This window comes from Protopterus annectens, chromosome 13.part0 (assembly GCF_019279795.1).
Source record: "Protopterus annectens isolate FY-2018-M chromosome 13.part0, PAN1.0, whole genome shotgun sequence".
Lineage (NCBI taxonomy): Eukaryota > Metazoa > Chordata > Ceratodontiformes > Protopteridae > Protopterus > Protopterus annectens.
In genome coordinates, this window is record NC_056747.1 from 563,860,411 (window position 1) to 563,879,618 (window position 19,208).

Consider the following 19,208-nt stretch of genomic DNA (forward strand, 5'->3'; position numbering starts at 1 on the left):
TACATTACAGTGCCTGACTAAAGAAGTTACCTATACAAATAGGGGACAGGCAGAACTGAGGAGATATGACTCTGACCTACAGGATGTACAGGGACAAAGTACATAGCTTTCAGTTAAGAGGAAGGACCAGAGAAGTCAGCATACCTTGAGGATTAAGACAAAGATTTTTTTGATCAAAAATGGGACACCTATGACACAGAACAGGTCAAAAGAAAATCTTGACACATTTGGCTGGGATTATGTTTGCAGATGGAGTATAAGAGGAGGAGAGAAAAGGCTGAAAAGAAATGGAAAGGGGTAGCGACACCACAGGTTAGCTGCATCATTAAACAGACTTAATCTGAATACTTTTAAGTGACCCACTATCACTTAGCTGGCAAGACAAAGTACAGTTTTGTACCTACCATAAATGTAGATGTTCGAGTGCTAATACAGCTGCAGTCATAACAGATGGGTTCTCCTGCCGTTAGGCGGGTCCTCGGTCAGCCGAATTCCAAAGTCTAGGTCCGGCGTCAGTTGTCATCGCTTCTTCCCTGACGTCAGTGCGACAGGGGTATAAAAGAACCAGCAGACGCCATTTTCTTAGGTTTTTCTTGCCCCAGATGTCAGGTGCCCCCAGAAGGAAGGCAAAACATAAATTTATGTAGTAAAGCAAATGCAATATAATCAAAAAACAGTAGCTGCAAGCAAATACACCATAAAAGAATACCCCAATGAGGTTGTATGAGGAGGTGTTAGCCATAAGGCCTGTCCCAAGAGGGGAAGGAAGGAGGGAAACCTGGACTGCAGCTCTATTAGCACTCGAACATCTACATTTATGGTAGGTACAAAACTGTACTATGTTCATCGTGCATGCAGCTGCAGTCATAACAGATGGGTAGAATCCCAAAGCTAATAAAAGGGTGGTAGGCACTAAGTGGAACTAGGTGGAGCCAGGATGCTCTGCAAGACTGCAGTGGCAAAGCCTGCTCTAGTTTTGGAGAATAATGGTAGGTGATAGTGCTTGGAGAAAGTATGTACAGAACTCCAAGTGGCTGCTTCCAAAATATCTTTGGTAGGCACCCCCCTGAAGAAGGCAGTAGAGGTAGCTGTGGCCCTTGTGGAGTGAGATCTGATGCCTGTAGGTACAGTTTTACCATGAAAAGAGTAACAAAAGCGTATGCAGTGGGCTATCCATTTTGAGATTGTCTGTTTAGAAATAGGCTTCCCTTGAGCACCTGTAGCATAGGACACAAAGAGTTGCTCTGATTTTCTGAAAGGCTTTGCTCTGTCCAAATAATAACGGAGCTGTCTGTGAATGTCCAAGGAATGTTGTAGCCTCTCCCCCTTTGTTTTGTGGATTAGGGTAAAACGTAGGTAAGTGGAAAGCCTGATTCAAGGCTACCCTGGATACTACCTTTGGCATAAATGAAGGATTGGTTCGTAAGGAAACTCTGTCCTGATGGAAAATGATGAAAGGCTGCACAGCCATGAGGGCTTGTAGTTCCGAAACTCTGCATGCTGAGGTGATAGCTAGAAGGAAGGCTGTTTTCCATGACAAATATTGCAGATCTGTTGAAGCAGCTGGCTCAAAAGGAGGCAGGGTTAGTTTTTCTAGAATGAAATTGAGGTCCCAAACCGGTACTGGTTGCTTTCTTGGGGGGTTATATTCTTAGCCCCTCTGAGGAACTGTCTTAAGAGAGGGTGAGAGAATAAAGGAGGATCAGTGTTGTACTCTGCAGAAATGGCTGAGGCATGGATTTTGATGGAGGAGAATGAAAGTCCACTGCTTAGCAGCTCGGCTAGGTACTGTAGTATTTGAGGTAAATTCATTATTTCAGGATTCTGACCCTTTTTCTGATTCCAGACACAAAACAGTTTCCATTTTGCGGAGTAGGCTTTTCTAGTAGAAGGCCTTCTGACCTCCAAAATGACATCCTGCACCTCCTTGGAGAGTAGGGTCTGCTGTGAATTTAAGGAATTCTCCATGCGGCTAGATTGAGTGTTTTCAGCTGACTGAGTTTTGAAGTTGTGCCGAGTCAGTAGAAGAGGCATTAGAGGCAGGATCCATGGTGGGGAATGCTTCAGGCTCCTCAGGAGTGGGTACCAGTGTTGTCTTGGCCAGTCTGGAGCAATGAGAATCATCCTTGGTCTGTCTGCTCTGGCTTTTAATAGAACTTTGGCCAGCAGTGGAAGAGGTGGAAAAGCATAAACAGTCATTGTTGTCCAACTGAAAGAGAGTGCGTCCACTTTCCAGGCCTGTGGATGAAAGGTCCTTGAGCAGAATTTTGTCAATTGGTAATTTCTGTGGGTGACAAAGAGATCTATGTCTGGCCTTCCCCATGCTTGAATTATCATTGTAAAAACTTTAGGATGCAACTTCCATTCGTGTGGATCTGTCATATTTCTGCTCAGGTTGTCTGCCAGTGTGTTTTCCTTCCCTGGCAGGAATTGTGCTTGAAGTTGGATTTGCAATTCCAGAGCCGTTTTCCAAAGGGACATGGCTAGTCTGCACAGGGGATATGAATGAGTTCCTCCCTGTTTGTTTATGTACCACATCACTGTGGTGTTGTCTGTTCTTATCAATAGCTGCCCTGGATGCAGTAGGTCTTTGAAAGCCATAATAGCATTTATTACTGCTAGCATTTCCTTTTGATTGATGTGTAGGTGCTTTTCTTTTTGTGACCATTTGCCCTGAATGCACCGATCTGTCATGTGCGCCCCCCCAGGCGTAGTCCGTGGCGTCTGTTGTGATGACTTGATTTGGTTGAGGCTTGCAGAATGGGAGGCCTATGTTTCTTTGGCATGCTTGAGCCCACCACAGAAATTCCTTTTGAAGACATGGAATCAGTGGTATGATTGTTTCCAAACTGTGGCTGTGTTGAGACCATAAGTTTTTTAGGTACCATTGAAGTTCTCATATGCAGCTTTGCACATGGGATTAGCAGGATGCAAGATGCCATGAATCCCAGAGCCTGCAGGATTCTCCTTGCGAAGGTTGGTGAAGGTTGCCAGTTTTCTGAAGTATTGAGTTAATTGCCCTTGTTTCTCTGGCGTGAGGTAGGCCATCTGGGTGTTTGTATCCAAGCTGGCACCCTGGAAAATTGTTTGAGAGGGTATTAGTCTTGACTTCTTTTTGTTGACACTGTATCCCAGAGATTTCAACAACATTATTACAAACGCCAGGTGTTTCAGAAGAGTGTCTTTGCTGTCCGCTTGGATCAGGCAGTCGTCCAGATACGAGTATATTTGTATCCCTTGAAGTCTGCAGAAGGCAATTACTGATGCCAGGCATTTCATGAACACTCTGGGCGCAGTAGATAAGCCAAAGGGCAATGCAGAGAATTGATAATGGGATGAACCTGCAAGAAATCTGAGGTATCTTCTGCAATCTTGTCTGATTGGGACATGCAGGTATGCCTCCTTGAGGTCCAATGTCACCAGCCAAGACTCCTTGCCCAGCATGGGAAGAAGCTGCTGTAATGTGAGCATCTTGAACTTTGGTACAAGTAAATATGTGTTTAGGATGGATAGGTCCAAAATAAGTCTCCAATCTTTGCCCTTCCTTGGTACCAGGAATAGTCTGGAATAAAAACCTTGACCCTGTTCTTGTGCAGGTACCTCTTGAATAGCTTTCATGTCCATGAGATCTGAAATTTGTTTTTGTGCCTCTGCCCTTTGATTGTGTGGCAGGTTTGGCATGCCTCTCATTTTTGGAAGGGTGTGAAAGTGGAATCTGTAGCTTCTGTCTATAATGTCCAGGATCCATTTGTCTTTTGTGACAATATGCCAATTTTTCAAAAATAATGTCAGTTTTCCGCCTAAAGGTGCTGCCATTTGAGCCTTGCTTGGCATGCAAAGGGGAAAGTCATTGGGTCTGCTTTCTGAATGGCTGTGAACTATCCTCACCCCCTCTTGGTGTAGGTGTTTGCCATTGTCTGCCTCTAAATGATCCTTGAGATTGCCCTCTACCTCTTGGGCGCCTGTATCTACCTCTTTGAGGTCTGTCTGTGGCTGGAAAGGACCAATTTTTTGAAGGCCAATTTCTACTGAAACGTGGCGGTTGTACCTGTAGGAAATCTTTCACTGTTTGCATTGATTTTGCCTTTTCCTCCATTTTCTTTAATACCTCCTCAGCTTTAACACCAAACAATACATCTTTTTGAAGAGGTGCATCTAGTAATTTAGTTTTGACATGGTCTGGTAAGGTTTGCTCTTTGAGCCAAGCATGTCTACATATGACTGATCCTGTAACAGCGGCTCTACAAGAGGCCTCTAAAGCATCAAAATCACATTGCAAGGTATGTTTACCCACTTGCTCTGCACTATGCAACAAATCCTGCAACTCCTTCAAGTCTGGTTGTTCAGGTTGTGACATTTTGCTTTTCAACTGAGATAACAAAAACTGTTGATACTTTAACATATGGAACTGACAGTTTAATGCCCTCATGGTTAAAGTGGCCGAGGTGTATACCCCCCCCCCACCTTTCTAAAGCTCTGGAATATCTCTCTGAAGGTAATGGATTTTTGGCAGTGGAAGCCTTAATTCCCTTGGGACCCTGTGAAATAATTTCTGGGTCAGCCGCATGGCTTTTGTATAGGAATTGGTGTGAATCAGGCACCCAGTAATACCTGTCAGGCTTGACTGGGGCTGGAGGTAAAGAATCTGGGTTAAGGCTGGCCTCTGAATACACATCATCTAATATGTCTAAGACAGGAGGTATAGCCAGAGGCCTGTGCTGAGGGAGCAAGAGGAAATCCCTGAGCCTTTTCTTTGAGTCTGAGTACTCTTGGCCTTCCCAGTGAAAGTGTTCCCTCAAGGTATGCAAGGTTTCCCCAAAAGAGTAATCCTTGGGGGGGAGACAGAGGGAATGGACTCCTCTGCATCAGAATCTTCAAAAGGGGAGTAAGAATGTTCCTGGTCCTCAAAATGCTCTGAAGTAATGGAGGCCTGGTCCGAGGAAAGGTATTCTTCCTCCACGCTGGGCCTTCTGTCCGGGGGGGGGGGGGGTTGAGAACCCCTGATAAGAGTAATCAAATCCTCAGCCATTTTGAGCATCTGTTTTTTATGCATGGGGCCTTGAGAGGGGCCCTGTGGAGCTTGTCTTTTAGAATGCATGGCTGCTTTAGATTTAGTGTAAGCCTTAATAGAAAAAGAAGAAGAAGGCCTGAAGACACCTTGAGAGGTGGCAGGCCTGTCTGAACTCCGAGTTTCCCCATCAAGAGTGACTTCGGTATCTGTAGTCGGGGTGTGGGCCGAAGAGCCTGCGACCTCGGGCACAGAAGACACTGCTAATTAAGTGTCATCGGTAGTCAGGGGCTGCGTATGCGCCTCGCTGAGAACCGGAGCACAAGTAGTCAGCTTTAGCGTGGTGTCGGTAGAAGTCGCGGACCTCGTATGTCTGTCCTTATCTTTATGTCGTTTCCTCAAAATTGGAGTCGGAGTATCCGATGACATGTTGTAGTTAAACTTTTTGCCAAAATAATGTTGGGCGAACTCCGCCCGACGCTTAATACTGCGTCTGTTGAATGTAGCACAAAAACGACAGGCCGAGACGTCGTGGTCTGGGCCTAAGCAAGGTATACAGAGGGAATGGAAATCCTTATGCGGTATTTGCTTCCCACATGAAATGCAATTATTAACTTTATCTGACATCGGTCTGAGACAAGAAAAGTTTCCCCAACGGGGTACTTAGCTTTCTAGAAGTCTTCGGTTGAAAAATATTTGTAATCTCAGGAGCTGGCCGACCGGCACTTGCGAACTGCTTCTGCTTCGGGCACCGCGCGGCAAGAAAGACAGAAGAAGATGGCGTTGGCTGGTTCTTTTATACCCCTGTCGCACTGACGTCAGGGAAGAAGCGATGACAACCGCCGGACCTAGACTTTGGAATTCGGTCGACCGAGGACCCGCCTGATGGCAGGAGAACCCATCTGTTATGACTGCAGCTGTATGCACGATGAACATCTGTAAAAAAAGCGACAGGTGAGAATTATCAATATACTCATTATTCCCCTTGGTACGCTGCAATTGTTAAAACCATTAGAACATGAACATTCATAAGCAGCTGTTCTGCATCAGTTTAACCGTTAAAGCTAATATATCAAAATAAATTTTCCATTAGTCAAGAGAAATCAATAGTTTTCTGATGTGAAGGAATAATTCAAAAATAGTTACTGGGAAAGTATACAGTACACGAAAATGTCAAGAAAGTAAATAAAGATAAAGATGAACGGGGAATTCCTTTCACAAGCCAAGCAGTGCAAAACATTATACTTTCTCCTTAACTAGTCGCCACTACTTACCTTTGCTTTCTTCATATGGTTCATAACATTTCCAAGATCTTCAACATCAATAACAGATCCACCTTCTTTTCCTTCTTCATCACCAGATTCCTCCTCACTGGTTGTTTCAAACAGCTCACCTTCCTAGGCGACAAGCATAAAAAATAAATTCATTCCCCTCAAGGGATGTGTCATATGTAAATGTGTAACATACAGAACCTAATCATTTTTGTACATTACTATTTTTCCATCTTCTATTTTGCCCCATTACCCTTTACTCCTTTCTACCCCTGCCCAATTATTCCATCTCACATCTGTCCCACTTCTGGACCCCTCCTTGTACATCCAAAAGGGGGGAAGGGCTCCTTTCTGGATGCTACTGTGACATTGTGGGTGGGCCCTCCCTCTCCAGAGAGAATGGGTGGGGCCCTCCCTCTCCAAAGAGAAAGAGAATGTCCGTCTCTCTCCAAAGCAGGAGGGAGAGAATGTCCCAAGAGTCTACAGCCTCTAAGCTGTGTCATTTCCACCGTAAGAGATGAGAGAGACCATGGTGGCCATGCCATACAAGGTTAACAGCAGGGTTTTAGGACATGGGGAAGGAAAACCCTAGCTGGAGTGAGTATAAAATAAGGCATCACCACTTGCGACAGCAGCCTGCTTCAAGCCTTTCCTACTACTACAGTAGCATGCCTGTCAAAAGGGAGGCATGCCCTAGTCTCCATCAACGCATGCCTGGACTGCACACAAATCCCCAAGCCTTCCCCTAGGATGGCTGAGCTAATGTAGGCAGCTCATTCCAACCTCCTGGCTTCCAGCTCCTCTAATTCCTGAACTAATAACTGAATTTTTGCCATCCTGGTCATATAAATTACAGTCAGATCTCCATCCCTCTACACCACAAAGCCAGGCCACATTACCATTTTAGGAGGCAGATGAACAAAAAATCTTTCTTATCCTGCATATTGTGGATAATCAGACTTAAATAAATAATGCAGACCTCCTGACAATCAGTGGAACAAGTTAAGGGTTTTAAGAGAAAACAAGAAAAGGAGATATTAAAATATTAAAAAAAACTCAGTACTAAATATGCTTAATATGCAGCCCCACTGCAAAGTGCATACAAATTTTACTGTTCCCGTATGACTTATCACTTAATTAGCCCTCTGCTTTAATCAGAATGCTTAAATAGCATCCAATAAATCTTCATGCACTGGTTATTCTGGAAGCCAGTTGAAATAATCTAGTACATTCTCAAAGAAATTCTCATCGGTCTCATTTTCGCAATATGACCTTTTGTTATGCTCCACACCTTAAATCTGAACAGAGTTCTACACAGTTCTAGCATATACAAATTTGGTAATCACATCTCAAACACCAAAATTCCTTATGCACAACTGTATCTTTCAAGGTGTAGGGTTCAACACTCAATGTGCACCCTGAGGACAGCCTATTCAAGTACACCAATGTCTACAAGTCTCATCACCATATTTTCACTAAAAGGCTGAACTCACTGCTTTGGTACTGTCTTCAGAAATGCATGAAATCACAAAGCAGGATTTCACCATGGACTTGGTTATAAATGTTTCGCACTGTGGAACCCATAGTTGACGGCAATGCTGCCATCTTACATTCCTAAGTCTTTCCAATGCATTAACCAAAATAATCAATGTTTCATCTGTGACACAAAGAGGTCTACCTCTGCACATCTATGCATAGGATTTCTGCAAAACAACTGATCCAATGACCAAGTCACTTAAAAGATCACAAAACTCCTTTCCTGCTGTGCACTGTGGTTGCCAAGTACATACTAATGTGCAAACATTTAACAAGGGTGAATTACAATATTTCTAGATATACCAGCTCTTCATTTAGTGGTCACCACTCCCTAGACATGTACTAATAAGACTAGGCTAATCAATATAAAAAAATACCTTGTAGATCAAAACCATACTTTATGTACAATAACTAAGCAAAAATAGCAATAAAAAGATGATATGGACGTTAACAAGCTCAACAAAAGTATTATAGTGGTAAACAAAACTACAGACTTTACACAAAAATGTTACAACCACACATGCATTTCCTAAACAACTTTTCCTGGCAATGGTTGCGGTGTAGCAAGCCAAGTAGGGTAAACCACACTTCTCCCGTTGTGCCAGCAATCTCAGCAGGGTAAACCAGACTTCTCTGTTCCAAGAAATGGTCTCCAGCACAACCACAGAATCCCCAGACACTCCCAAGCAAGCAAGCAATGACAAACAATCCCTTCAGCATGGTTTTGAACTGTCCCTAGACTGCCTCACAGTGGATGTACCTGGTACGCTTTCCATAGGAGGCATGCAAGGGGCACCCACACTATATAGTGAACTACCTTAAATGACTCCTCTCAGACTGAAACAGTTGTGGCTCTATTCCAAGATCCTCCAATACTGTCAAGCTCCTCACTCTGTGAAGACTAATAAATCCAGCTACCCTATGATGGAGACTCACTTCTGTCCCTTACATCCATGATCTCATCCTTCTGTTCACTATACAGAGCTTATGATATCTTATGACCTGGAACTCACCACGGTCTGGGACAAAGCTCACAGCAAAACTGCTGCTGTAAACATCTGCCCTATCCTCGCAGCCTTCAACCATGAAGATGCTTAAACTCACTTTCTCATTCCTTTTCCTATTTTGTCTACAAAAAGTAGACAACTCTTTTCTGGGAAATAACAATGACCTCTGATTTAGAGGTGGTGATTTTTACTCTGACCACTTCACACTCAATAGCAAACTTCTCCAGTACACAACCCGTTACTCATCATACTGTACAGAAAAACACTACTACAAAAAGAAAAATGTAGTCAGAGACATAGATACTTGGATTAATAGCTCCCTATCTTTTGGCAATCATGTGATCAACAAATGCCAGGATATCCTTTTATTTAGCCCAGCGAATTGCCAAAGGAATATACTCCACATCTAAAGAGTTAATCACAAACATACTCAGCTTTGATTTGGCCAGTTACCGAGTACAATACCCTCATAGGGGATTTCACTAAAATCATCAAATAACTAGAAAATAACCCAAAGGTTCTTAACTGAAAAGATACAAGGCCTAAAGTCACTGAACTACCAAGAGAGGTTGGAGGCTCTATCCATTTATTCAGCATCTTACATATTTTTGAGAAGATAGCTCTGACTTACTTGTAGCACCTTTAGAAACAAATCTGTCTTGGACCAAGTCCAATACCTCAACTAACACTAGACCCAGGGACCTAAATCCTCATCAAAAAACAAAACATTGTTGGGAAACATGTTTATAATCTAGCATATCCCAAACTTCTGGAATAAATATCCCCTTGCACATTAAGCACTGCAACTCACCATCTTCCTTTTAAAATAAACTAGATGAGTTTGTAAGGATACCAAAGATAAGCCTCTGCTCCATTCCCTGAATACCTTTGTCAACCTAAATGAATAAAAAGACAAACCAACCAAACTCAAAAATAGACAGGAAAAGGCAAAGGTTCCACTCCCAAACTATTTATTGTGTTGGTGCTTTCATCCACTTGCTTAAATGAACTTCCTCAGACAAAACCACCCATCCAAATACTTTCTTAAATAGTAAATTTGAACCAATGACATCACAAGCATCCCCCATTAATATTTAAAGGCACATATCCCCTATATAAAAAAATTAATTGCCTACTTCAAGAATACATAAAGTATATAAATAAATATTAAAAAAAAAAATATATATATATATATATATATATATATATATATATATATATATATATATATATATATATTAGATGTATGCTTCACATTTTTGAACCAACCATTTCAAATAAAACAGTACTTACTTAGTAATATATATATATACATTTTGCATATTCTTACATCACCTTTCCACTGATTTCAACTTTAAAACACATTTTAGCCCGAGTGTACATAAGCATTCAACTTCAGCTGCCACAGCAACTCTCTCTCTTCCAATTTAGGTGGCCATGGTCCACCCCTACTATCCTTACAAACCTGTTCTACAACCAGATAATGAAAATAATGGCCCAAATTTCCCATAATACATTTTGCTAGTGCATTTGTAATATTTAGTTTACCTATATTATACTGGTGCTCATAAATACATTAGTGTCATTCAGTTTTACCCACATAAAAGCTGGTACATACTTGGCACTAAGCAAGACACTACCCCCCCCATAGTGTCACGGTTATATTTACCATTTATGCTATAAGTGCATCTGAAACGTTCGGCCCATTATTTTCATTATCTGGTTATAGCACAGGTTTGTAAGAATATTAGGGGTGAACCATGGCCACTTAAATTGGAAGAGAGTTGCTGTGGCAGCTGAAGTTGAATGCTTATGTACACCCAAGCTTAAATGATTATTGCTCTTTGAAATGTGTTTTAAAGTTGAAATCACAGAAAAAGTGATAGTTCTATATAAATAAATATATATATATATATATATATATATATATATATATATATATATATATATATATTGCATATTCTTATTAAGTATGCAATGTTTTATTTGAAATGGTTGGTTCAAAAATGCCATGAAGTATGCATCTAATATATATTTTTTTAATTTTTTTGTCATTTATAAAATTTATGTATTCTTGAGGTAGGTAATTCATTTTTTTATATAGGGGGATATGTGTCTTTAAATAATAATGGGGATGTTTGCGATGTCATTGGTTCAAATTTACTATTTAAGAAAGTATTTGGATGGTTGGTTTTGTCTGAAGAAGTTCATTTGAGTGGACGAAAGCACTAACGCAATAAATATTTTTGGAGCGGAACCCTTGCCTTTTCCTCTGTCTTTGAGTTTGGTTGGTTTGTCTTTTTATTCATCTCGGTTTTTTCTTCAAAAGATGGTAAGTGAGGGTGCTCCAAATTCGAGTCACTTTTTACTCAGGAGAGTTTGGGTTTGCCTAATGAAGCGAATGCTGTTGGGAACCTTACTTTGCTTATCTAACAGTTAACGCATCATGTGGATGACTTGGCAAGAAGGATTACGGGTCCTAATTCATTGATAAATGCTGACCCTTCGGTTGCTGCCCCTAATTATGTAGAGCAGCTTGGGACAGTGGACATTGCATACGAGTCTATTTCCATGGCCCCCTTAAGCCTATATTCTAAACGCTTGCCTCCTGTTGGTACTCACCCCCCTACTTCCAGCAAAGGTCACAATGTGACTGAAGAAAGGACTAATAGCAACGAGTCTGATATGGGTAAACTTATTATTCCCTCGCTGACGGACTGGCTGAATGAACCGGTGCAATTTTGGTCCAACAATGTCCCCGGGGGAGTATCCAGTAATGCTGGAGTGAATGACAACATCAAGAGTAACATTATTGTTAATCTTAAACTATTTGACCAAAGTTGTTTAAATATAAAAAAAATTACAACTGGAAATACTCTATCTCAGAGAATGTATACAACGAGGGCAGATCCATAAAGGATTGAGACAATGGAGGTACTCTACAGGACTAATTAAGAACTCTTTGTTCCACTGTGAACTTCTGCAGCTTTTTGACAACCAAGGGTGTGAATTCTTGGAAATAATGGTCAAACAATATTGTTCACAGGTTGAAAGGTTGAAAAATGAACTAACTGAATTAGAATGTGAAATTAAAATGGATGGTGACTTCCTACATTACAAATACGATTTTTGTCGTATTTTTACCAGTACTGAAAATGCTATGGATAAGTTCAAAGAGGTCAAACTTAAAGTGGGGAGAGACAAGAAAGATTATGAGAATGGGATGGCATATCCCCCCCCCCTCAAGTCTCAGGTATGAGAAAAACAGGTGCCAAACAGGATTAATGATTTGTCTACTAGTGACAGTATTAGTGGTGACGGTTCCACTAATTTTGTTTCAGTTTCTCCTAATATGCAAGGTAAACTGGACAGTAATACACCCATTAGACGTAGTGAATGTCTAAAAGACCGGCAGCAGTCAAACAACCAATCCAACAAGCAAGATTTTCAATCCAACAGGAAGAAGAACCAACTCAGGTTGGGGGAGGATCTTAATACAACCGAAGGCAGAAGAAGCAGAACCGGCAGAGCAGGTAGTAGTAAAAACACACAACCAGTCTTTTAACTTAGAAGATGATGATCACTGCAGTTCTAAGCTGTACATCTTGACAAATTCTACAAGGGATTTAAAAAACTACAATTCTTCTTCTACGGTTCCTTCGGACTTGATAGAAACTCTTGCCAAGGGGTTGTCGTTTGTCCCCACAGCACAAGCAGATTTCTCAAAAACTTTGGTGGACTTAAAAGTTTTTATACTTAAGTTGAACCTGAAGCGTTTATTAGGCAACAATGGTGACATTGATAATGATTGTAGAATTTCCAGTGTTTTTAATCCAGTATTGCATTCAACACTGAAACACTGTGTGAAATGGATATTAGGTCAGCTTTGAGTAAACCTGTTTGTTATAACACGAGTCTGAACATTACTAAAGATGAAAAGCAAGCTTTAAAAAGTACAGTTGTGTACACTGATCATAAATGTAGATGTTAGAGTGTATTCACTGTTGCAGTCATCACATTTGGGTTATCCCTGCCAGGGTAGCCCTTGGCCAGCCCAAATACCAGAGACTTAGTATTTCTGTGTCGGTTGCTGTCGCTGGAGGACTGGCATCAGGTCGTCAGTAGTATAAAGCAAGGCAGCCGATGCCATTACATAAGTTTTTCTTGCCCTAACCTGTCAGGAGCCCCCAAGTAGAAGGCCAGGTTCTGGTGGAAGAACCCCACCAGTGGAAAATAAATATCAATATGTCCCTCATAAGGAAAGGAGAACAACAAGTTAGAATGGTAATAAAAGGAGAAAGGGAAGAAAGTGGGATGGAGGTAGAGAAACCAGGACTGCAACAGTGAATACACAAACATCTACATTTATGGTAAATGTACATAACTGTTCTTTGTGTTTCACTGTTGCAGTGATCACATTTGGGTTGATACCCAACGCTGAGGAAAAGGGTGGAGGCAGTCAAGGACACTAGGGGCTATCTAGGATGCCCTGCACGACTGCAGAGGTAAACACTGCCCTGGATTTGGAGAAGAGAGGCAAGTGGTAATGTTTGGTAAAAGAATAAACAGATGTCCAGGTGGCAGTCTACAAGATGTCCCTGCTGGGGACTCCACTGAGGAAAGCTGTAGAGGTTGAGGCTGCTCTGGTGGAGTTTGTCCTGACCCGCTTGCGGGGAGGCTTTCCATGCTGTTTGTAGCAGAAATGGATGCAGTGTGCTATCCATTTGGAAATTGTTTTTTTTTTTTTTTTTTTTTAGAAATGGCTTTGCCTTCTGCCCCTGTAGCAAAGCTAACCAGCAATTGATCAGACTTTCTGAAGGATTTAGTCCTGTCTAGATAGAATCTGAGCGGTCTGTGCACATCTGGAGAGTGAAGAATCCTTTCCCCCTTGTTCTGGGGATTAGGAAAAAAGGTGGGCAAATGAATGGATTGGCTGAGAGCCACATTGGACACCACCTTGGGCATAAAGGATGGGTTAGTTCTGAGGGATACCCTGTCTGCATGGAAAATGACGATGGGTTCCACAGCCATGAGTGCTTGCAGCTCAGAGACTCTTCTGGCTGAAGTGATGGCCAGAAGGAATGCGGTCTTCCAGGAGAGAAATTTTAGCTCTGCAGAAGCAGCTGGTTCGAAAGGGGAAAGGTTAGCTTTTCCAATACAAAGTTAAGGTCCCAAGCTGGTGTTGGTGCCCATCTAGGTGGCCTCAAGTTGCTAGCCCCTCTTAGGAACTGTTTGATCAAAGGATGTGCGAAAAGGGGCTGCTTAGTGGTAAAATGAGCAGAAATAACAAAGGCATGGATTTTTATAGAGGAAAAAGAGAGGCCACTGTGTAGTAGGTCAGCTAAGTAATCCAGGATGAGAGGGGGGGGGATGGCTGTGCTGTATTGGCTCCCTTAGCCTGGATCCAGGTGCAGAACCTTTTCCACTTATCAGCATAAGACGTTCTGGTGTTAGGACGTCTGGCCTCACGGATAACATCCAGAACCGGTTTACTGAGGTTGGCAGATTGGTTCGGGTTTAGAGAATAAGCCAAGGTGCCAAATGGAGTGTCTGTAATTGGGGGTGCATGAATTCCCCTTCCCTCTGGGTCAGGAGGTTTGGGATCTGAGGAAGATGCCACAGAGGTAGCAGAGACAGGCTGCACAGCAAGGGGTACCAGTGCTGCTGGGGTCAGTCTGGAGCTATAAGAATGGTCCTTGTTTTTTCTCCCTTATTTTGAGCAGTACCCTGGGTATGAGAGGTAGGAGAGAAAAGGCATAGACAGATAGATTGACCCAGAAGAAAGACAGGGCATCCACTTTCCAGGCCATGCAGTGATGCTCCCTGGTGCAGAATTTGATGAGCTGATAGTGTAGGAGGCAAAGAATTCAACTTTCGGGGTTCCCCATTTCTGAATTATCAGGGTGAAGGTACTTCTGTTGAGTTGCCACTCATGTGGGTCCAGAGGATTTCTGCTTAATTGGTCTGCCAGAGAGTTGCGAGAGCCTGATTGGAATTGTGCTAAAAGGTGTAGTTGCATGGCAGAGGCTGTGGGCCAAAGGTTCATAGCCAGCCTGCATAGAGGGTAGGAGTGAGTCCCTCCCTGCTTGTTGATGTACTACATCACAGTGGTGGTGTCTGTTTTGATCAGGAGAGTCCCTTGAGAGAAGGGGCTTGAAAGCTATCAAGGCGTGCTGCACAGCCATCATCTTTTTGATTGATGTGCAGAGGAATTTGCTGTGGGCTCCATTGGCCCTGTATGCACCTGCTGGCCAGATGTGCACCCCAAGTGTAGTCTGATGCATTTGTGGTGAGGGTCTGAGTGGTGGGGGGTGGGGAGAAAGGCATTCCCTTGTTGTGGGTGCATGCTGCTGCCCACCAAAGAAAATCTTTTCTGAGGTAAGGAATTATAGGTAGAAGTGTTTCCAGGTCTTGAGAGTGTTGACACCAAAGACTCTTTAGGTACCACTGAAGTTTCCTCATATGCAGTCTAGCATATGGAATGAGTAGTATGCAAGATGCCATGAACCCCAGAGTTTGCATGATCTTCCTTGCAGATAGCTTGGGCCTGGTGGCTAGTTAAGAGAAATAGGCTGCCAAGAAAATTAGTTTCTCTGGAGTAAGGTAAGCCATCTGGGATGCTGTGTCCAGGAAGACTATCCTTTGGGTGGGCACCTGTTTGGATTTCTTTTCATTGATCGTGTACCCTAGGGAGGTTTGTAGGGTCTTTACAAAGGCCAGGTGCTTGAGCAGCTTTTCCTAGCTGTCTGCCTGAATAAGGCAGTCATCTAGGTATGGGTAAATCTGAATATTTCTTTGTCTGCAAAAGGCAATGGCCAGAACCAGACATTTTGTGAAAACTTTGGGAGCAGTAGATAAGCCAAAGGGAAGCGCAAAGAACTGAAAGTGTTGAGATACTGCCCTGAATTGGAGATATTTCCTGCCTGATTCCCTGATATGAATGTGGAGCTAAGCCTTTTAGATCCAGGGTGGCTAGCCAAGCATCCTTGGAGTGCATGGGTAGCAGCTGTTGGAGCGTGAGCATTTTGAATTTTGGGATCATCAGGAAGGTGTTTAGAATGGACAGATAGAGGATGGGGCACCAGGTGCCCTCTTTTCTGGGCACCAGAAAAAGTCTGGAGTAGAAACCTTGGCCTATCTGTTCTGCAGGGACGTGCTCTACTGCCTTCACAGAGAGCAGGGAAAGGATTTGCTTTTGAATCTCTGCCTATTGATTTGGTGGTAGATCTGGGAACCCTTTTGGGGTTGGAAAGGTGTGGAAGGAAAATGTGTATCCCTGAGATGCAATGTTCAGAATCCAGTGGTCCTTGGTAATTTTGGCCCAGGTGCTTGAGTGAATGGCAAGTTTTCCTCCTAGGGGTAAGTGGCTGTGGGCAGATGGAGAGGGTGGAGAAGGTGAGTCACTGTGAGTTCTTACCATAAGAGGGTGGCTTAGAACTCCCTGGTTTTGAAGTGGAGGTAGTCCACTGCTTAGCTCTCTGCATTCCCTGGGGCTGCTGTCTGGGGGGGGGGGGGGGTCTGCTTCCACAGGGCCTAGGCTGGGGCCGGTTTACTGAGAGCAGGAAAGAACCAGTGTTTGGAGGGACAATGCCTGCTGAACCTAGAGGGCTGGACCTGCAAGAAATACTTAACTGTTTGCATAGAGTTTGCTTTTTCTTCCATTTTTTTAAAAACCTCTTTTGCCCTAGTGCCAAATAAGTAAACTTTGTGCAAGGTGGCATCCAATAATTTAGATTTGACAGGTCTTGCAGGGGCTGTTCCTTAGGCCATGCATGCCTTCTAATGACAGATTCAGTGACTGCTGCCCTGCAAGAAGCTTCTAGGGCATCAAAACCACAGTGCAAGGTGTGTTTATTTACTTGACTTGCAGAATGCATTAACTCTTGTAAATCTTTAGATTCTGCCCAAGCAAGAAAGGAAGACATTTTTTGTTTAAGGAGTTCCAAGGTATGTTGCTAAAATTTCAGCATATGGTACTGACAATTTAGTGCCCTGACAGCAAGAGTAGCTGAGGTGTACATTTTTTTACCCCATCTGTCCAATGTTCGGGAATCCCTGTCCGAGGGGTTGGGATTCTTAGCAGAGGTTGCTTTAACCCCTTTTGGCCCTTGAGAAATGAACTCAGGGTCAGCTGTAGGATTTTTAAAAATATATTTGTGTGAGTAAGGGACTCTACAGTACATGTCTGGTTTTCTGGGAGCAGTAGGAAGGGCGTCAGGAGTCAAGCTGGATTTGAAGAAAACATCCTCCACAACATCCATAACTGGGGGGAATGGCCAAGGGTCTGTGTTGTGTGGAAGATCTAGGAATTCCCCGAGTCTCTTTTTAGACTCTGGGTAGTCCTGACTCTCCCACTGGAAATGTTCCCTTAAAGTATGCAGGGTTTCCCCAAAGGAAAAATCTTCTGGGGGAGAGGCTGAAGGAATGGAATTCATCTGCATCAGAACCCTCATAAGTGGAGAGGGGTTGCATGTCTTCAATCAGATTCATCTGACTCTTGTTCAGGCAAAACTAGAGGGGACAGACATCTTTTCCTTTTGGAGGGGGTAGCTTGGCTTCTCCTGATCAGCATGATAAGGTTTTCTGGCATTTTAAGCATTTGAGACTGAGGCAAGGTAGCAGGCGCCTGAGAGTGGGTCTTTGGTTTCATGGGTGTGATTCGTAGCCTGGGCCTAAGAAACTCTGTAGTTTTAGAAAGCATATTAGTCACGAAAGAAGACATCTGTGTCGAGATTCGGTACAGCGAAGGACTTCCTCGAAAGCCGGTGCCTGCTCAGTGGCTCCGAACCCATCAAAGGGTAAAGACAATGGCAAGATCCTTAGTTGAAGAGTTTTCCAGTATACCGGACTCCAAAAGGGTCTTGGCAACAGCCTGAGAATCAACAGAAGCGGGAATTAGGGGCTGCGAAAGCACCTCGCTGAGGACCAGAGAAGTGATGACTAGCTTAATGGAAGCATTGTCAGTAGGTTTGGACCTGTGTCTCTGTCTTTATCTTTACATTTTTTTGGATGATCTGCTGTCGGATGGTTTAACAACGCCATATCAGAATTAGAGGACTATAAATGAAAATATCTGGCTTCAATAAGGGCCCGACGATGGATAGTTCTGGCGTTGAACAAAGCACAGAAGTGACAACGAGGGACGCCATGGTCTGGGCCTAAACAAGTGACCCAATAAGAGTGGAAGTCTCGCTGTGGTATTTGCTTTCTACAGGCGAGACAATGAACTTTTTCTGACCTCAGTTTATACAAGAAAAAAGGATCCCCAATGGTGTACTTGGCTTTAGAAGACTTCAATGTCAATTCGGTAGACGAAAATTCAGGTAGCAGCCGACGGCACTCAAGCAAACTGCTTCTGTTTCGGGCTCGATCGGCAAGAAAGATTGATGTAATGCCGTCGGCTGCCTTACTTTATACTACTGACAACCTGACATCATTCCTCAAGTTACAGCAACCGATGCAGAAATACTAAATCTATGATATTTGGGCCAGCCGAGGGCTACCCTGGCAGGAATAACCCAAATGTGATGACTGCAACAGTGAAACACGAAGAACACCTGTTAAAATTCGAAAATATTAGAGTAATGAAATCAGATAAGGGGGGGGGGGTGGATTGATTTTTATGGAGGAGGGTGACCATACTGATAGACTGAAGTCTGTTTTAAACACTGAAGCTTATGAGAAAGCATCACTTAATGAAGTTAATGGGGCTTACCAACGCATAAGGTCTTCTATCAATGTTTTAATCATTGAGGCATGTGCCGATATTGATACTTACTATCTAAACATGGTAGACCCTGTCACCCCAATAATATCTGGAATACTTGAACTCCATAAAGATCTAGAAAACTCCCCTTTACATCCAATTGTGGACGGCAGAAGATCAAACACTTACGCTTGTGCTAAAATTGACCTTAAATTAAAAAAGTACCTTGAGGGCGAGACACAAATTTGCCGTGACTTGTGGAACTTCTTGGAAGTGCTAAATACCTTGGAATACAATGAGACATGTAACTTTTTAACTATAGGCGTTAAAGACTTGTATACAGTAATTCCACAGGAATTAAGCACAAGCTAGGTCAGAGAGTTTTTATTCAAAAGAGGGTAGTAGACAATGATATAAACTTTACTGAACACCTTTTAGACATTATACTGTCCAACAACTTCATATTATTTAACAACGAATATTACCTGCAAAAAACTGGTGTGGCAATGAGGTCCCCATGTGGTGGGAGCTTTGCAAATTGTGTGATGGCCCACTGGGAAAAAGAGCTCTTGTTTAATACGGAAATGTTCAAAGACAGGGTACATTGGTATACCTGGTACCCAGATGACATACTTATAATTTGGAAAGGAGATTGTAAAGCAGTATCTGAAATTTTTGAT

General features: G+C 42.8%; 1 protein-coding gene across 1 annotated transcript in view; it reads right to left on the reverse strand.

The window, feature by feature from the left end:
* The window catches only part of LOC122787469 (S-adenosyl-L-methionine-dependent tRNA 4-demethylwyosine synthase TYW1-like), a 2,539,581-nt gene that overhangs the window by 2,087,061 nt on the left and 433,312 nt on the right, over positions 1–19,208 (reverse strand). The window contains exon 7 of the mRNA XM_044054205.1: positions 6,283–6,405. Within this exon, the coding sequence (XP_043910140.1) occupies positions 6,283–6,405 (123 nt within the window). The remainder of the gene's footprint in view (positions 1–6,282; positions 6,406–19,208) is intronic.